The sequence below is a fragment of the Passer domesticus genome, chromosome 5 (assembly GCF_036417665.1).
Source record: "Passer domesticus isolate bPasDom1 chromosome 5, bPasDom1.hap1, whole genome shotgun sequence".
NCBI lineage: Eukaryota > Metazoa > Chordata > Aves > Passeriformes > Passeridae > Passer > Passer domesticus.
Genome location: NC_087478.1, coordinates 13,965,892 through 13,986,622, shown reverse-complemented (window position 1 = coordinate 13,986,622; position 20,731 = coordinate 13,965,892). Strand labels below are relative to the sequence as shown.

General features: G+C 36.9%; 1 protein-coding gene across 9 annotated transcripts in view; it reads right to left on the bottom strand.

Annotated features, from left to right (window-relative positions):
- KIF21A (kinesin family member 21A) overlaps positions 1-20,731 on the bottom strand; it is an 86,542-nt gene that overhangs the window by 20,037 nt on the left and 45,774 nt on the right. For 4 of the 9 annotated variants that reach the window (XM_064422077.1, XM_064422080.1, XM_064422084.1 and 1 more), the window contains exons 11-27: positions 20,252-20,455; positions 16,922-16,960; positions 14,662-14,746; positions 14,375-14,492; positions 13,847-14,035; positions 12,751-12,950; positions 12,246-12,353; positions 11,673-11,741; positions 11,352-11,563; positions 10,567-10,720; positions 10,036-10,236; positions 9,606-9,707; positions 7,715-7,880; positions 7,207-7,227; positions 3,274-3,334; positions 3,006-3,060; positions 1,431-1,639 (exon numbers count right to left, since the gene is read on the bottom strand). In XM_064422077.1, the coding sequence (XP_064278147.1) occupies positions 1,431-1,639; positions 3,006-3,060; positions 3,274-3,334; positions 7,207-7,227; positions 7,715-7,880; positions 9,606-9,707; positions 10,036-10,236; positions 10,567-10,720; positions 11,352-11,563; positions 11,673-11,741; positions 12,246-12,353; positions 12,751-12,950; positions 13,847-14,035; positions 14,375-14,492; positions 14,662-14,746; positions 16,922-16,960; positions 20,252-20,455 (2,193 nt within the window). The remainder of the gene's footprint in view (positions 1-1,430; positions 1,640-3,005; positions 3,061-3,273; positions 3,335-7,206; positions 7,228-7,714; positions 7,881-9,605; positions 9,708-10,035; positions 10,237-10,566; positions 10,721-11,351; positions 11,564-11,672; positions 11,742-12,245; positions 12,354-12,750; positions 12,951-13,846; positions 14,036-14,374; positions 14,493-14,661; positions 14,747-16,921; positions 16,961-20,251; positions 20,456-20,731) is intronic. The other 5 variants (XM_064422079.1, XM_064422086.1, XM_064422081.1 and 2 more) reach the window with 3 other exon arrangements.

Sequence of the window (20,731 nt, the reverse complement as noted above, 5' to 3'; positions counted from 1 at the left end):
CACTTATCTACTGAAACATGATTAATAACAATTCAATATGTGAGGCCTACTGCTGACAGAATTGATTTTTGACAGTATGTAACTCTGAAATGCTTGCAGAACATGGTTTTGGGAAAATCCTGGTTTGCCTTTTTGCCAGCTCACTTTCACAAATGGATACATTCTAGAAGATGGAGTGAGGCAAAAGATGGTATTACCTGAGTCTTGGATGTCAGGTCATACATAACACTTGATGTTTTAGATCTTGAAGCTTCAAAAGTCTCTACTCATCTCACGCTAACTGCTGAAACAAGTGGGTTTTCTCCACCTATGCTCACCCTCAAGAGCATTCTTTCCAAGCAGATTCTATTTGCACTGAAGCCATCAGCATGGGTTAATAATTGCTGTCAGCAGTGTTTTACTGTTCACGATTGCCACCTCAAGCACATGCCAGAAATACATAGTAAAAAATACAAATTGCAAATGTACATTAGGTAGAGACTGCTGTAAAAATATTATGCAAATAGGACAGATGAATATTAAAAGATGCATAACTCCAGAACCTGTAATGTGAAGATAGCTACGGGACACTGATTTCCATATCACTGAATGGGGGAAGTGCATTGAATTTACACATGAGCTTGTGCAATACAGGAGCTAGTAGCTAAAAAGCCAAGAAAAATTAGCTGTGAATGGCCAATAACCAGCAGTGATATTGGTACATATAAAATGAACAGCAAGAGCAAGTGAAAATAAAAAAAGAGTGTGCGTGAGAGACATCTGCTGGTCCCAAAGTAAAAAGACAAAATTATTTTTAGTTCTGTTTAGAATCAAGAGATAGAACAGTTAGTAAAACTGTTCTGCAGGTAAATGCAACCTGCAAACAGAAAGGATTTTTGAGGATTCATAATATCTAACATTTTCCTTACAACTTTTTACTTGAATACTCTGTGCAACAATAGACTTCTTTATTTTATGCATGGTCCATACATAACAATTCTCAGAAATTTTTTTCCTAGTAATTAGGACCATACACAAATAGCATGATAAAGTTTTTGGGTTGTGTTTTGTTGTTTTGGTTTTTTTTCCAAATCTCTCTGCTCTTCTAATCAGATTCTCACTACCTCCCTAGAATGTGCATTTCCCATAGCACTAATACAGCAAACTATTCAAGGTCTTAGAGGGGTTTTCCCCTCCACATAGAACATGGTTACAATAACAAAGCAGCTTAACAGAACTTACATCTTCAATAAGAACCACAGTACTTACAAGACTGCATTTACACTTTCTAGAGTGGTGATGGTAGAAAGGAAAGAGCTTTGTCAGTATTATTTAGTAAGCTTCCAAGTATATCAACCTCGTTTGTAAAGTTAAAATAACAGATTACAAGTAATTGGCAACATGCATTTTTTAAAAGCAAAGGATAATTAGTACAGCATGGCCAAACTTACATGCTGCCTATCTTAGAAGGTAAGCCAGATGGTGGGGGTATAACCTCTCTGTCCCTATCAAGTGTGTCAGCAGCCACGCCACCCTCCTGGGTTTCTGCAGCTGCCGCGGCAGCGCCGGCCAAGGCAGAGTCGGCAGCGCTGCTGTCGGAGCCCGGGTCGCTGCTGGCCGCGTACAGCAGCTCCATCTGCGTGGTGGTCCTGCGGCGGGCCTGCAGACACAAAAACCAAACTGCCACTTCAGCCTGCAAAGGTGTGTGTCAAGAGTCCTACACTCAGCTTATCACTAGCTGGCAATTAGCATCCCCCTCAAACGCTTGGCAATTGCCCTTGGAAACTACATCAAGAAGCTCTCTCTGCTTTTGGACAATGATTTCAGAGGAGGTAATTCAAATTCAATGGCATGAAACACTGATTTGACAACTTGTTTCCAAGGATATCTTTCAACCAGCTGCCTGCCAATACTACATGAGTACCATTTTACTCACCTACAGTTTATCCAAATGAAATGTTATAAAGCAGAGAGGAATAAAGCAAAGTGTCAATTTAAATAGCTACAATTATGACTTCTAACATCAATGCTTCTTCTCATATACAAGCTCTGCTTCCTTAAGTCACTTCAAAAGTCCACATGAATTAAAATTCATTCAGCATTTCAACAATTTGAAAACAACAGAAAAACTCACAAAGAAGCTAAGCTTTGTGCAACATAGTAATTTATAAAAAATGGTTCATAGGTGTTAGGTGTGATTTTACAGTGAAATGAAGATCTATTCCTCAGGGAAAGACAGACCAATAGGGAAGACAAAGAGCCAGTCTGAATAGAGCCATTACAAAAATGATATGTTTATTTCATTGCATTTTCAGACCAAACTCATTTAAAGAGCCCAACAAGCTGCACACCAAGGAATGTTACCAAATAATTCAACAACCAACACAGATGGTTTCTTCCAAAGCCAATTGCATTTGGAAAAGTGGAAGCTAAGCTTCTATTTACTTTGCAAACTTGGCTTATGCTCCTGTGAGCACAGAAGCAAAACTGCCATCAGTGCACATTTCCAGTTCCCACTGCCATTAATATTAAACTGTAGTCAGCTTAGATATAGTCCTCCATTGTCAACTGTAATTAAGATCCTGGAGGTCAAACTTTTGTTTCATAAACTTCAAGAATTTTGTGACAAATTGCAAACCATAAGCATGTTCACAGTTCCCACTGGCAATAGCATTGAACTTGCAGCCTAACTAATACTAATCTGCAAAACTACACCAGTTTGGAGAGTAAATAACGGGAAGAACACATCTCTTTCTGGAATTCTAATAACTTAACCCCAAAAAAATGAAGAAGTTGTTTTTATCATTGCTTTTTAGAGAGGAGTGTCACACAAAATCATATTGCACACAAATCATATGTAAAGGACATCAGTTCACCTTTTGCATGTCTTCATTCATTGCAGTGTCTTGGGCAAAGCAAGAGCTTTTTTTTAATGATACCATTAGATATCATTAAATTATGAATTATCACAGAATCACTTAAAAGACATGTATAAGAATTATCATCATTGTCACTGTAAATCCTACCTTGCTTTTGGGCTTGACTTCACCACAAAGCTTCAAGAGATCTGAAGATAATGAACTAAAATAAAAATTGCATCACAGTTAAAAAGTCATACTTGTTGCAGGTTTGCAGATGTGTATTTTTATTTTATTCTTCTTTCTACTGAAATTGTGGGTAAAGTATAATGAAACAATGTTAGAGATACTTTCTAAAGGATACATGTTTCTGCATTACAAAAGGAGGAAATTACAGTGATTTTTCTAGAACCAGTAGTAACAAAGATTTCCTCACCTTCCTTCTGTTCCAGGACTATGCAGTGGGGCATCCTCATCAGTACTATCTTCCAAATTTTCTAAAAAATTTCCAGAAGAATAACATTAGTCTGTCCCTCTACAACAGGATGTGAAAGCTTTAAGTGCTATACACAAAGCAACTCAGACAATGCTGAATGTAGATGAACAGAGTACAAAAGATAGGGATTTTCAAAATATCCTGACTATTTTCTATCCAGGCCCCACTGAATTTTCCTGACACCTAAAGTAATTCTTTTCATACAATCTAAATACATCATAAAGGCATACTGTGGCAAATGTGGTCCTCTGTCTACTGTACCAGAGGAAGAAATGAGAGAAAAACAGAAATTCTAGAAGGAAATCTGAAATAAAGCAAAGAAAATTATCTGCAGGACATGGAAGATATGGGATGTAAATCAATGGACAGTAAGAATGCCTCTTTCTCCTCTTTTTTTTCATCATCTTGCTCCAAAACAGAATAAGCCTGGCTATAATGAAAAAGAAAATTATATTTTTAACTAGCTAGTGATCTGAGGCTCAGCGTCCTCAGATACAGAATGCCACCAAGCATTTGAGCTGACAAGAAGCAAGCACTTTATTAGTATATAAGGATTCATTTCAAAAGAGGATGGATGCTACCACTTTAATACTTTAAAACAGCTTCCCAAAAAGAGATTAATTTCTAAGGAAGCTGCTCAGTAGAAATGTTCCTGAAGCAAAAATGGGTACACAAACCTGTCCACAGAAGACAAAACCAGCATGCATGCCACACACTAACACTGTCAAACATCCAAGTAACATGTCTGCATGCAAATGGTGTAAAACATTAAGCTGAGACAACGAGTCAAGGGCACATGTACCATCAGTTCCAAACTGCTGGGAAAGCAAATCCCCTGTAACTGTGTGTTATTCTAATAATACGCTTTAGGCATCGATCAAGGACATAGGTAACACATTTTTGCAAGCAAAGTCCCTTATTTTTGAACATACTCATGAAATATTAAGGATTAAATGACCTTGTAATGACATTCCATTACACCTCCTCTTTACTAGAAAAGACACTGAGTTTCTTTACTTAATTTCTGCAAAAAGCAGACACCATTTGCAATGCATAGAACAAATATATTTGTAACCCGTATTAAAACAGGTTTCTCCGTGCGTATGTTTTAAGTGCAAGTTCATGCTTTTGGAGAAAGGGAGCAAAGATATGCAGCTTTCAGCTGAATTTTGAGAAGGAATAGAAAAAAGAGAAGGAAAACACTGCCTTTTGTGTCTGCTGCATCTAAACATGTTCCTTGAAAAAATTAAAACCATCAGCGTAGAACCAACACTAATAATGCACTTCAGAATTGCCACACTGCTGAATTAATCTTAACAATGTAATCTTAATTATCAGAAAGACAACAATATTCTAAAGAAAGGAGGGTCACAGGAATAGCACTCTGAATTTTCAGGTTTCTTTTTGTTCCATCATGGATTTGAAGCCAGATCAAAACCTTTCAACACACTTATTATTATTAGTCATTAGTGTTGTTATTGTTGCTATTATTATTATATGCCTTTTGCATAAGTGGGTATTTAGAGTACTGCTCCTTTCAGTAAGACAAAAGCAGCATCCCTAAAATAAATGCATTTAAAAAAAAATTATAGGATTCCTATTAGAATTATGTTACTTCATCCCCTACTCATAAAGAACTTGTGATCTCTTTTTACATGTAACTAAGTAGAAAGTGTGGAATGACCACAAAAGGTGGGATTTTATTTGTAGGCTCACTCTCATGTGACCTGGTGAGTTTCTTCAGTTTGCCTGCAATTCAACACAGGAAGACTGTCCAAAGCCCCAAGATAGAAACCAGTGCACAGAATCAAAAAGGTAGAAAGAGCAAGATTCTGCGAGAGTGAGAAGAGATGAAAGGAGGAATGAAGTTAGTAAAGACAGTAATGTTTGCAGGGATAGCTGCTAGCAAACCACTGCTTGCAGAACAAGTGGAGAATTTTCTGATTATTCATCTTCATCCTCATGCAGTGGCAACTGGACGGTACCAGAACAATGCCATGCACCAGCACAGTTCACCCACAGGAAATGACATTTGACCAGCCCTCTCAAAATCTGCACAGAGATGGTTGTGACTCACATCCATGAATGCCCTACATCACAGGTGGGAAGGAAAAGCAGCTTCCACAACTCCTCAAAGAGGAGTCACTTCAGCAACACTCAAAACTCAATTTCATGGTCATTTTAACTCTTCACAAGAGCAGATGGGATAGTGAACAGCAGCTGGTTCATCCACCAAGGTGGATGTGCCCTGGAAGTCCATTCAAGTCAAAACCTGAGCCTGTGATGTACTTTTCTGCAGACTGAAAGTTCTTCTCTACAGCTGAATGCACGTGCACAACTACACTGGGGAATGCTCAAGCTTTTCTGAGCCAAGTGCATTCAAATAGCTAAGAACTTTGAAGATGGTGGACCTGAAAGCAGGCATCAAGAGGGTGAATCACAAACACCATGGAAGTGGAAGCCCTTTGCTTGGATAGGGCTCTCTGTGCTCTACCACTGAAATGTCAAGCATCCTGGTGAGACTGATCTCAGGATCTGCTGCTACCCACACTTCTACCTGCAGGAACTGTGTCAGGCCCTGCCCCAAGAGCATCCCTGTGAAACAGCCAGCAATCCCAGCAGCAAAGCCCCACTACAGTGGTGTCTGAACTCCCTGCTGCTAAAAGGTTTGGTCACTAGTGATCCACAAAACACAGACTACCAACAGCCTTGGATCTAGGTTAGTGCAGCATATTCAGCTGTGTTTCCTTCCTACAAAGTGTTAGCAGAGTCCTGAGTGGCACAGATACTCTGAAAGCCTCAGGTCATGCTTGCAAAGTGTTAAAAAGCTCCTTTAATGAGATAAAACTCTTATGAAAAATTTTATTACAGAGCTACTGTTTCAATACATTTAGCAAGTGGCTTTTCATTGCTTCAGATGTTGTTAATAAGTAAAAGCTTGTCCAGAGGTAAAGAAAATGCAATGCTGTCAGGAGAAACAATGCTCCAACAGGGGTGAACATGCACACACATTAAAGGCCTGTTCTAGAGATACTATGATGCTACAAACCACTGAAGTTCCTGAATAAATAACTGGCTGCATGTAACGAGATCTCCTGACACAGATCTTCAGGTGTCATCTGACAGAAAGCTGGCCAAGTTCTCACCATCTCTGCATTATGATCTATACACTTCCATGTAGTTTTGTGCTTTGAAATTTTTGCTGTGCAACTAGCACAGGACAGCAAAATGTGGCTAAAAGTAGCACAAGACAACACAAAAGGAATTATCACTGGTAACAGGATTATTTTTCTCAAGTTCCAAATATAGCCAATTCTTTGGAGGGAAGAAAATAAGCTTAATTCTTTTGGGAATAACTCTAAAGTAACAGCAACAAGAGACTTATCTCAAAAATCAGTGAAGTCAGTAACTTAAACCCAATTAAAAAAGTGGGATATAATCCTGCATTCTCTACAATATTTACATTACAAAATGAGCTATTTGCAAAAGGTTAAAAATGACCTGCAAGTTAAGAATTGCCTTTTTCTCCAAACCTAAAAAGATGAACAGAATTTGTCACAACACTAGTATATCACAAAATAGTTTTATGTAATTTGAAGATACTTTGGGCTCACAAGCACCAAGGTATAAATTTGAAATACAGCTCTGCTTACTGTCTTCACTTTTAACTACCACAAGGGCTATTACCACAAGAGCTAGGGGTGGTTTCAGAAAGGAAGAAATGCTCTTTAAGCTCATAATAATGAGTACATTTACAGAACAGTTCATGCAAATTTCACACACTCACAAATTCTAAGATGCATCAGTTAGTGAACATGAATGAATTAGTAACTCATGCAGCTGTACAGTACACAGAAAGCTAAACATACTTACCCAGTGGTATGCTATCTAGGTCTGTGTAAATACAGCAACAAGGAAAAAAAAGCAACATTCCAATCAAAACATATCCATTTATAAAAAGAAATAAAACAAAAGTACCCAAATGTTTTCTAAATTTTTCTTAGTATCATCTCATGAGAAGCAGAATAGATGCCGTAACGACATAAAATGCCAATCCAAAATCCCTAGCATATGATGACTGAATGAGATTGAATTTTTGAACTTCCCATTCAGAGGTTAAAACAAATCCAGATTGTAAAAATAACAAGCAGATTATTTGAATTTTAAAAAATCTCAATAATTAAAAAACTTTGTTTCCTACATTTCACTGCTTAGAGGATCTACTTAAAAATGCTATACATGCATGTCAATTGTGAAGTATAAGATGTTACAATACAGCATCTATTCAGAAAAGAAATAGTCTAGAATGCCCAGTACAGCATGCATAAAAGGCAAACATGACATGCAGCTGACTATTCAGAAAACAAGATGAAAAAACTACCTTGCAAAGCATGACCCAGAAAAGCATCAAGTTCAGGATTTAATTCAGCTTTTTCTTTTAGCATATGAAACAGCAGTTGGTTTTGAGTAGCACTAGTAATTTCTGTCTGCTTAAGGCGTCCTTCAAGAACTTTGATCTGAGCTTCTTTCTGAGCTGCTTGGAGACCCTAAAAGAAAGAAAGATGACAAATGTTTTATCACAACCATTGTTTTACAAAATGAAAATTGTCAAAAATTTTTTAAAACTACAAACAATGTGTACATTGCAGCTGCTTTCTCACATCTTGAAAATCAGGTGTCAACAAAGAGTCTTTTTCTTTCCTTCACCTTTTAAAGGGACTCATTAAGCATTCCTTTAACTTGCATTCTTCAGACTGCCTTGCAAATATGCATCTAGTGGCTAAGTGGGACATGACTCCCAAGTGCAATTCAGAGTCTTTGCATTTTTTAAGAGTAGCAAGAATCTGAAAGATCAACACCTCCACTTTTCCCAAATAACTACTTTTTAAAAAACTATTACCAAAAAAATTATGGTACTCTAAGACAAGGAACAGGGGGGAGGTGGAAGGGGGACAGGGTGAGACACAGAACTGTAATCTTTCCTACCCAATCACTCAATGACTTTCAGCTTGTAATGAAAGATCTTATGGCCTAACTTATGACAGAATTCATTCTAAGAGAACTTCCCTAGATCCATGGAGTGGAGGGAATTTTTTAGTTGTAGAAAATACAGCCAAAGAAATTTACGGAATGGTTTCCAAATAGATCTCCAAATTAAAAAAAAAAAACCAGTATGGAAAAATGAATGTACAACATATCTTCTGAAAGGCTTGTAGGGCAACAGCAGACTTTGAGTGCTAGTGCTTGAGTAATAAGTGTAGCCATATGAATTTACACACTACATTTTGATTGAACTAAAGCTACATATCAATAGACACATTCTGCAGGTGAAAACAAACAATAGAATAGACAGTAGGCATGACCAAATTAGAAAAAAAAAATCCCTTCAGCTTTTCTATATGATAATTACTAAACAAAAAGATGATAGAATCCTTCACATAATGGAGCTTTTTATCATAATAAAGAGAAATTGGTAACAGAGTGAGTCAGAGGCACTTTTCTCATATTAACTCTGTTGCAAGATCCATTCAAACACATCCAAGGGTTGAAAAAATATTAGAAGATTGACATTTCCAGAAGCCAATGTGCTTGTGGGAATTTTCTTTACCTTTTCTTTTTCCCAGAATCTTTTTGGACTACCTGCATTGTGACAAATCAAGAATGCCAAAGCAACCCCAGAGAAGTGGTCAGGGGGCTGACCCAAAGACAGTTTCAGTAGCATCAGAATCTTCCATTTGACTCAATAAGACAAACAGCAACAAGAGCACATGAGACATGTGTGCACAGGGTTATAAGCTGCCAAATACTTATTTTGAAAATATGAGAGAAAACATATTTCCCCAACACCTTCAGAAGAATCCCTGTGGCTCTACTCAGACTGAAGTATGTCATGCACCAACATGTAACTTAAATTTTTTGAGGTTCATATTTCTACAAAGGTGGCTGAGCCAGTCTTTCTAAAAAAAGATCTCGAGCTCTCTTTAGGAGTTTGTTGAAAAACATAGAGATTTATTTGATTACAAAAAGCTAGTGCTCTTGTAAGAACAATATGAGCTAATTAATACAGTGGAAAAGGCTCTACTGGGGGTTGGGAAACATGCATTAAGTTGAAGAGGACAACAGATCTCAAGGGCCTTCACACTGAGGATCAGCATGACTCAGTAATGTCAACCAGCTTTGCTCGTTTTAACACACATTAGTTACAGCACAACATAGCTGCTCCTGGCACATGCCGTAGTCCTGGCACACACACACTTCAGTTAACACATTACCTTGTTGATACCCATCATGAGGAAGTGATCAAGCAAATATCGAGCTTCTGTCAAAGTGCAAGCATTAATCACTGCTGTTACATCCAAGGTCTCTCCTTCTTCCTATGAGTGCAAGAATAAGCCCAACAGATTGTGAAAAAGTCCCAAGAATTATATTAATTTATTGCCAGCATAATAGAAAGCATCAGCTTTGACATTTAAATGCTTTGCAATCTTAACTTGCATTACACTATTGACACTAAAACTCAGGTATCAATTGTATAAGTCTTCACCTCAAACTTGACATAAAAGTTTTCACCAATTTTCACTTCCTGGCTCAATAATTACACAGACAACAGAAACTAATTTCTAAATGAGAACATTTTCAGTGCTAACACAGTTGTGTTCTCTTGTCCCCATTTTACCATTCTTGCAATAATATTTGACCTACCTTTGCTTCTTCCATTTGCATAATGTTTGCTTGGCAGTCAGAAATGCTGTCGTTGATGTAGTCTATATTTGCAGTTACTGATTCCATCTCCTCATTTATGTTTTGGACACTTCTATCTGCTTCACTGCCACCCCCACCCTTGATGAGCTTCTCCCTTTTCTTTGAAAGCTTGTCTCTTCTTTTGGTGAGTTCTTCACGTTGCTATTTTCCACAAAGACATAATATTAGAGAAAAAGGAATTAGTAAGCCCTTAGAATACTGAATACCTTTTTGTTTTCCGTCGTTTGTTACTGTTCAACTAACATGTCATGATTCCCACGGGAAGAAGTTACACAGGGGAATACAGTAATCTATTGGCACATGATGCCATTAATGTGTTTCTTAGTTCTTACTAAGCACAGCAACCCCATTGTTCAAATGTTTCCTGGAGCCAAAAGTGTCTTCACTGACTACAGTAGGGAAGTCAATGCTGCCATAACAGCAATTAATTTACATTATTTAATACAGCCAAATGCACAGCAGATCACCCACCGTAAGCAACCTGTTCATATCTGCCTCCATGTTGGAAATAGTCATCCTCTGCATAATAATATCAGTCACTCTGCGTTCCAGCAACTGCCACTTCATCCTGGCTGCCTTCGAGGAGTAAACTCTGCTCGTCACTGCTTTCCGCTGGTACTTCCTTCTGTGACACGTTCAAGACAAACACACAGCTAAGTCTGAAGTAGTCCAGTGACAAATTCAAATGTGGAAATGATCAGGCTGCAATATTTTTCACAAACAACTTAAGAATGTCATGCAGAAGTTGTAGGTCTTCACAGCACCAGACAGCTGCCTCTACCCAGCCCCAAACTCTACAGCACTCTAACATGCTGCACTTGAAAAACAGGTTTCAAACACTGCAGCATCTTTCATGGCACACTGTTGAGTTCAAATGCCACATAGGTGTTGTTCTCTATTTAACAAGGAGATCTGATTCAAATTGCAGTGGAAAAATTGGACCACCAAGGTAATTTCTCTTGAAGAGGAGATTTAAAAACCCTCAAGATTTCAAAATCCACTTTATTTGACTTGCCCTTTAATGCCATTTTATATTATTATATTATTGTCTTAAACACAGGAATCTGAAATTGCATTTGATAATGGTAAAATGCCCATTTTATGAGCATTACATGATAACAGGTTTGATAGCTAACAGCTCCTGCAATATGTATCGTCACAACAGATGCTACAGATGGTCTAGCAGATGTACCTGCTAGAAAGTGCACACAAATTTCAGTTCTTGTAATAGAGTCCTAAAAAGCTTTAACCCTTACCCTGTTCCATTTGTTGCAGTTACAGACAATGCTTGAACCCTTGCCACAGGAATTCTCATCTTCTGCTGTGCCGCTGTTCTGGAGCCATCATGCTCGCCTGACAAACTAGAACTTGCTTCCTGCATGGAATGCTCAGGCAGACTCAGCTTTCGATTCACTTTTCCTGCCACTTTATCAGACAGAGGCCTTACTTGCCGACGAAGGGCTGTGACCTGAAACACAGGGCAAAGACACGATTAATTCTCCCAAAACTGAGTTCTAAGTTACAGCAAAACAACATCATTCTGTTTTCAAAGATGCATTGCTGTTCTACCACAGTACCTCTTCAGTTTTGCGACGCAAGATAACTTCTTGGTTTCTTTTCTGAGCTTCCAGAAGCTTGAGCTGATGCTGTGAAAAAATAGAAGCAGCACATGATATTTTTTCCATTCTCTCTCACAAGGACTGCACTGTATAAACAAAAAAGAGATCTCTATACATTAATACAAATCTGCAAAATTGCAGTGACATGAAGACTCAAGTCATGATTGTTTCTTGATCTTCCTAGTGCAGAACAAAAATAAGTGTTTCCCGGTATCAATTCTATCAAAACCAATAATTCCATGCAAGCAAGGTGGTAGCAACAACTTTGTGAAGATTCACTAACCACTAATTCACTGATAATGTTGATAGACATACTCAAGAAGCACAACAGTTCATAGAAGACTTATCACCTGAAGCTAGGAACTGTGTTTGCATGGAAGTCAAACCAAATTTTGTGCATTTTCATGGTGAAAATATACAAGTACATGCCTGCCTCAGTGAATACATATACACAGTGTGTGCCTGCAAGCAGAGGTGCATCATTATGGCATGTGTTTATTCTAAATGAAAGTTCTTTATCTGTGAAATCACCTCTCGTTTGCGTTGCTCCTTTTTAAGCTGTGCAATCTCTCTATTTCTTCTAGATTCCGTCATTCTAGCTTTCTCCTGCTCTTCTTTCATTTGCTTCATCAAGCGAACCTGTAAAGAGATCATCACTTAGAAAAGCTGTTCACACTGAAGTGCTGCTCCCTGCCCTCAACCATGCAGAGTTTTATCTTCAAATTGCCACTTTCCACTATATTACATGCTTTTAGCCATTTACATCTTCCACCTAATGTCATCTTCACTCAGTGCTGGATAACAGCTAATAAACTGTGCAAGCTTATGCATTTTTGATACCTCAATTTCTGTTCATTAAATCTAAAAGCTGCCCCTCTCCCCCAGGAACAGCCTGATGCTCACATCTCTTCTATTTTGAGACTTTCAGGCAGATAACAGCAAGAACAGACTTATCAGATAGATGGATGCACAGGAGATTTCAACCCAATTTTCAGTAAACATTCATTGTGCAACACTTCAATTTACTGAAACATACCTTGGTTTTCTTCATCTCTGTCACCTCCTGCTGCAGTTTCTTCAGCTGCTTTTCATATTGAGACTGATTTTTAAGCAAACGTGCATGCTCCTTTTGCGCTGTTTGAAGTCTCTGCAGTTCTTTATTCATGGCTTGGAGTTTCTTTTCATATTCTGACTTGATTTTTTTTGCCTTTTCTTCTGAATAGGTCTCTACAGAACCTAGAGTAAAAGGGAATTCTTAATCTGCTTTTGTTCTGGATACTTTTATTTTGCCAGCCACAGCAGATAATGACTTTCTCTGCTCTAGCACTGTTACAGTATTGCTCTGCAATACCTTTAAAACAACCTAATTTCTCTCTAGTTCCTGCCACCTGCACTGCTTTCAACTTGTATGCATTCTGGGATGAAAGATCAACTATTAACACTTTGTAACAAATCTGAGCACCTGAAAGCACAAAAACACACATTCACACATAAGTACACAGGAACATAATACCACTCCTAAAAGCCATCAAGCCCAGTATTCCTCTTCTGACACTGATCAGCAGGGAAGGTCTAAGGAATAACAGGGGAACAGCAAAAGCTTAGACAGCATATAACCATATATATGTTTAAAAAATAAAGACAAACAAAATACTTTCCACAGCACTCCCAAAGTGCAGTTATTTGTGGCTTGGGAATCCTGAGTCATAGGTGGTTTGTCATCTCAATACTAACACATATTCAAAAAGGTTTGGTCAGTAAACACCTCTGAAATCTGTGTTTCACTGATGCTTGTTCCTATTCTCTCGCAAATAAAAAGAAAGTGGGCAGGGAAAAGAACATGAAAAAACTTTATCAGGAACTATCTCCAGGATTATAAGAGCTCTTAGAAAACTGAAAATGCTTATTCACCCAAACCAAATACCTATCAGTAGCAGCACATTTCAAAAAATTCTTTTCTCAATTCTGATAGAAACTAGAATGAATAAAAGAATGATTCACTGGCATTATGGGTATAAAACATACTTCTGTTTTCTGCAATTTCTCATCAAATTTGAAAAAGAAAATGACAGAAGTAGAAAATGGTTCAACTTGAACAGCTTACACAAGATCAATGATTTTGTACTTCTTACCCAAGTTTTGAAGAACCTGATCTCTTTCAAGCTGAGTGTCTCGGATTTTATGTTGTAGCATCATTAGTTTCTCTTCATACTGTTTTTTCAGTGTTTGTAACCTTCGCTGGCTGTTTTCTAGCTCATCTATCAGTTTCTGCTTAATGGCTATTTCACAGGTGATATTTGCCAAGTCAGCCTGATAATTTTCTGAAATAGAAAGATTTCTGTTAAAGTAAAGCAAGAACCACGTGAACACAGATAATCCTTGCAATCTTAGGGTCACTGTAAATACATATTGTGCACGGGAGGATTCCACACAAATCACAGTGAACCTGGCCTCTGGTCAATTTCAAAACTCATACAGGGACACTCAATCAGCTGTCTATTACATGTTTTAGCACCATAACCAAAAAAAAAATTAATTCCCAGACCATGCTCTCCACAGATTACACACAGATGGTTTACAACACACTTTATTGCCTACCAAGACCTGAGGTTTGACAGATATTATTTGCAAAACTCTACAGAATATTGCACTGACATCACCTTTTTCATCAGAGTCAGAATCTGATTCATCTGAGCTTTCAACAACTTCCATATCATCTTCATCCTCATCGTCTTCCTCTTCTTCATCGTCATGATCACTGACTTCTTGAATTTCCTCCTACAAAACAGACATTAAAGCACTCCACACTTTTCCATGCCTAAGTAATTTTTTACTATCATTGTAAAGCTGTAGCATTCACCTAGCACATTCCTAATTTTCTTTCTATAACCTTTTAAATCTTTAAACAGACTATGAACAAATAAGCCAAATACTTATAAATACTTACTCCCTCCAATTCATTATTCTCTCTCTCTGAAGTGCCTTTTTCATCTCTTTTCTCCTGCTCGTTGTCTGTGTTATCCTCCTTAATGCTAGTAGAAGAGGCAGACACAAATTACTCACAAACTGAAATAGCAATTATTTCCCATCCCCCAAACCAGTAAGTCATTATTCCAAATAAAGATGAAAAACAAAGTGTAGTTAGAAAAATGTACAGGTGTTGGGCATGGGCAAAACACAACTTCCAAACTTCTGCAGATAATGAAATAATGCCTAATTACTCTTAATCTTGGTTTGCAAGGTAATAGTAATGATTAGCACATTGTTCCAGCATACTGCACAACTGGGACAAACAGAATACACATATCCATATACTACAGCAGTACTCATTTTGCATGGAAGTTGCAGTGTACCCAGAGTAGCTTTTACAAAACAATAAAATAACATTGTGTGCAAGTACAACATACATTACAGGCATTCCTACACTTTCAAGCTACAACAGAGCCTACTGTACTTAGAATAGTCTTAAAATTTATGTATAAGCCTTAAACAATATCCTAATTTATCGTAATTTATACTTTTTCAATTAGTTATCTACTTTGACATAAAGGGAATGCTCAAAACAGTCACTGATACAACAATAAAAAGGGTTTACAAAAGGGTTTTTTTTATTTTGTTCTAAATGTTTGGTGTGTTACTCCTTAGGGCAAGTTTTAACATTTTTAAGTGCACATTTAAGACATCACATGCAAATATAAAACAAAAAATTAATGGCACTCTGCAAGTTCTCACAGACCGGGTATCACCCTCTAGTGCTACATGTACAAAACCCAAAGCTCCCATGGATGGGAAATTGTGACAGAATAGAGGTAGACACCACAGGTTACTAATGAAAAAATGTGGTTAGGACTGCATAATGTGGAATCCACCTCAACTAACATCAGCTGCCTAAAAGTTTGGCAAGTTGTGCTGTCACTGACAAGGCACAGAAACTAGAAATGCACATCTTTCTCCACTGATACCAAGAGGAGCTCAGATTCACGATCAAACTCTTGGGCAAATTCAATACTCAGTGCAGGGACAAGAAATAGACAATAGATTTGAGACACTATGATTTGGTTAGTGACATCTTTAAAACAAAGCTCCAATCTAAAAAGTGCCTGTTGAGTAACACAATGCTGTGTACACATGATTTTCTGTTGTATTACTTTTTAATCTATTTAATGCTGATTCCCTTCTGCCCCACTCATTACCAGTTATGAGCTGACCATGCACAAGGCAGAAAGCTTTTGTTTGGACCATCTGAATCCATGCAGCAGCTGGGGATGCTGGAATTTAAAAATCTAACCAGATTTGTACACAAAAAAATGCCTAACAGGGAACACTGTGTCATACAATCTCAATTCCACAGATTCTCCTCTCCCTCAAACCAGAACATGTTCTATGTTGGTTATTAAGCCTAAAAGATAATGGATCTTAGCTGCAATCCTCATGCAAATTGAGGCAAACCCCCAGTTTCCCTTCCACTCAGTACAGAACTAAATACTACAGAGAATTTGTGTTCTGCCTAAGGGGAGAGACAGGGAGGAGGAGAGCCAGCAGCTCTCCCAGGTAGAATTGTACTGCTTAATGTGTATGCTACTGGTCTGTGGATTCACATCACGTGCATTGATTCAGTGGGTGGGTTTTTTGGATCAAAATAGCAGAAAAATAAAAGCTCCTTTGGTTTCACTTTTAATCATGATATAGTTCTCTTTTTAGAGCCCTCAGTTTAACTGCTCTGTGAATGACTATTCATCTACTGGTTTGGCTGAAGCAGAATGGGAGGAACGACCAAGGCTTTCGTCACATTTTCAGAAACCAAAGCAGCAGACTTGAGTGAGGTGTGATGGTACAAGACACTCTTGATCTCACATGCCAAAATTATTACTGTCATATACTGCCTGCTAGACATTTCATACTGTATGTGCTACTGCACCTGCCTCCTGCCTTTCATTTCACTCAGACCATGCAAGAAAGAAAACAATTCAACAGGAATGCCACCTCCCCACAAAAGCTTGCTCAACCCTGTGTAACGCCAGAGTCAACCTCAATTCCACAACAGAGCTTTCTTCCAGTTAAAACAATAGCTGAAAGTGAAAACCCAGGAAAGAAATCTGAAAATTAACTACTCCTGAAGTACCTATGAACCTGCCCAACTTCTTTTCATGTATGACAACCAGTTAATTGAAATGACAGGTAATTAAAAACCTGGGAAATATTCCAACCTTCTTTCTTCTTGACTGCTTTCCTCAAGTTTCTGTAGCCTTCAAAAGCACGAGGTACAGTATTGGAAGGCCAAGCCAATGAAAGACAAACCAGACAGTGAAAAGCAAAAGTGATAAGAAGGTAAAAAAATGATATATATGAGCTTGCGGAGTTTAAAATGAAATTTTAAAAGATATCATCAAGAGACAACAAGTAGTAAAAAGGCAATACATCCTGGACAGTTGGAAAGTAAACAGAAAACAAAAAAGAATCATGGGTAGGTTAACTAATTTGCCACTGATAACAAGTAAATTCAAGTTACATTAAAGAAGAAATTTTAGACAATATATTTAACTTTGCAAATTATTTCTAATAATGGATTAAGAAAATATCTCAATTCTAGAAAAATATTTCTTCTCTTTCTCTACTTAAAACCAGCTGGTAAAATACTGAAAATTGCAAATACTCCCACTGACCCAAAGTTATATATTCTCAGGAACATATCAGGGAAAAAAACAATGTACTAGTTTTATATATGCTGATAACATATTGTAATATAAAGTAAGAATAAGAAAACTTTTTATTATTAATTATATATATATATATTCTAAATAATATATATTATATAATATATGTAGAATAATATATATATTCTAAATAATATATTCTGAATATAATTAATAGCAAAAAATGTTCAAACTGCATTCATGTTTTTGTTTGGGTTTTGTTGTATGTTTTTAAATAAAAAGTAGAAAACTGCAGCTTATTTTCCTGGGATTCAGAAAGTACATGTCAATAATTTCTTGTTATTTTTTAATAAATTAACAAAAAACATGCACCAAAAGCAATGAGATGGACAATATGTTAGTATTTCTGCCTGCACTTTTTTCTCTTGAATAAATGTGAATTTACCAGTAAAAAAAGTCTGCATGACATATGTAAGCACAGAGATGGCTTAAAATTCATCAACTACTGAAATTCCTCATTTCCCCTTATGACAAATTTCAAGCAAGAGCTTTTGCTGCCTTTTCACCTCATACTGCCTACCACCTTCCTTTGGCATCAGCTAGGAGCTAGCAAGCTGAACCCCATGTAATTTTCATCACTAATTTAGTTTAGTTAAGGTTAGGGGAGTCAAAAGAAAACAGTCAGAAATGGTTACCACCTATGTAGGGTTAACTAACAACTGAAAGGAATGTGGAAGATTTGCTCAGGGGCTTCTAGTGGGTAAGTCACATTAAGCCACACTGTGGGATATTCCAATCAGTAAGCAAAATATTACTGCTGTGTAAACTGATTACAATAAACTTCATGACAGGTGTTTATTAAGGCTACTTAAGATATTTATATTATTATTATTAATATTATTAAGATATTTAACACTATATACCTGCTGCTCATTCAGAACCTTGCTCTTAGACCTTCAGGCTACCTCACAAAAATTTAAATAAGCTGTATATATTTTAAATTATGCACCTCTTGTCATACTGACCCAGACACAGGAAACAAAAGACCAAGAAAGGCAGCAGATGGGGCAGAACTAGTAGCTAGGCTTACCAATCCCATTTAAATAGAAAAATGCTAGTTAGATAACTTTAAAAAGGCAACACTAAAAAGAAATAGTAGAGTAAATGTAACTAAATGCCTGTAGAAGATGGAATTATAACAAAGAATCCCGATCAAACTGCATGGCAAGTGTCTGCGCATTAGATTAATGTATACACTGACAATTCCTGAAATTTCAATAGAATAAAAATTCACAGTGATATAACCTCAACACAGACTTTTCACTAATTGCATAGAAGCACTCTACAGATAGCAAGAATGACAATGTATAATCCCTCAAATTCTAACATTTCTTAGCATCTAAGGAATTTTCCTCCCAACACATGCACCTCAGAAATTTCTCCATTACAAAGCAGTCTGCAGATAGGCCAGTAGATAAATTCAAACCTCAGCAGCACTTTGAAGAGTATGACCCCATTTTATAGAGCACAAGGCCCACTTTAAGATAGAGCCATCAAGAGGCCTCTTCCAACTTTAGTTTTTTCAACACTCTTTAATTCTATAAAGCTAGGATTCAAAACTGACCTCAAAAATCATTTATGGTAAGTAGTCCCTACTTTTGGATCAGACTACTTGGCCGTCCCATCATAATATTATTTTCTTGGTGTGAGAAAGCATGACTGGCTATCAAAAAAAGCAAAACAAAATCAAACCACAAAAACACAACCTAACAACTGAGGCTTATCTAAGCATGTAGCTAAATGCATGCTTGATTTTAAAATGTGTTAAAAAACACAAAATCAAATTTCTTTGTTCCTGCATTTAAAGTTAAAGACATACTGAAGTGCTTGGCTGAAGAGAGGACAGAACATTCTGCTGATTTTATTTAATACTTCCATCTTCCCCTCAAGTTCCTACAAAAATGAGACAAAATCTATCAAAATCCCCATAAAAGTCTAAGAGCTTCCTGAAAAATTAAATGCAAAGAATCTAGTTGTACTTGAAATGACTGATCTCTAAAAGCAACCCACATTTGTGTGGTGAACGGATTTATAGATATGGGACCCGAAATTAAAGATATTACTGATCCTCATATACTTTGACTATTTCAAGCTTAAACTGTTATAGTTTTACTCTGAACTTGTACAAGTCTGAAGGATCATTATTTAAAAGAGTAACAGATCAGATACATGAAAAATTTCTCCTAAAACAGAAAGATTTCTAATGGATACAAAGTCTGAGTACACAAAGCCTTGCTGTGCTAACTGCTATTTAAACAGCATTTATGTCAATTTCTATGAGGATTTTAGTAGATGAGAAGTTGGACAGCAAAAAAAAACAGCAAAGCATGATGTTGCAGAGAATTAGGAAGCCTCAAATTAAAAAAACATTCATAGAAGGAAAAGATAAAACAAAAGAAGCCATTTCAACAGCTACCAAAGAAACCCCAGCTATTCAAAATATCTTTTCTTCAGAAAGCTGTTTCAGTTTTGACAGAGTTTAAAAAAATACTTAATTTTTTTCAAACTTCTGTTAAATTTCAGGTGAATTTTAGAAGAAGTTTTTAAAAACATCAAAATTTAGAGAGCGCACCTGTGCTTTTATCATTATGCATAATTATGCAGAAAAGTTCATTACAAAGGAGACAGTCTACAAATACTGCACACTTCACTGGAAGAAAAGATGCAAAAGAAAAACTAACTTCAACATGTAAAAGGGTTTGAAGGAACAGCTGTTTAGGGTCCAAACCCACACAAAAAGCCTTTTTAAGTCTCAGTAATTTAAATAAATAGGCCTTTTTACTAAGAAAAAGAAAACAAATAGCATTATAATTCATACACCACCTCTTTTTCTTTTTCCTTTCTTTTTTTTTCAGCTTTTCTAGATCTTTCTTGGCTATATCTAGAATTTCCATTGTCTCCTTCTCTGAGGAAAGCATAGAAGCAGAAAATGCTGATGGTCCACCAAAGTATGTGGCTCTCGATGAGGCTCTGGACAAGTTGCGTCGGAGATTTTCATTCACTGCTTCACTTTCTAATAATTTTGCTCTAATAAAAAACAAAACAAGGAAGAATTGTAGACCATTAATTACAACTATTGCCAGTACATGACCTGTACACTCTTGCCTGTGTAGCTTCAATGCACTACATTCTGTCTAAAAAGAAACTACAAACCAGGGTGAAGTCTAAAAAAATACAACGTAGTGAATTCCTTTAAAATACCATTTTATACAATGGTTATATATACTGTACATATATCATATAACCTTGACAGAATACATGAAAATATGACTGTATGAACATACACACAGATATACATATACA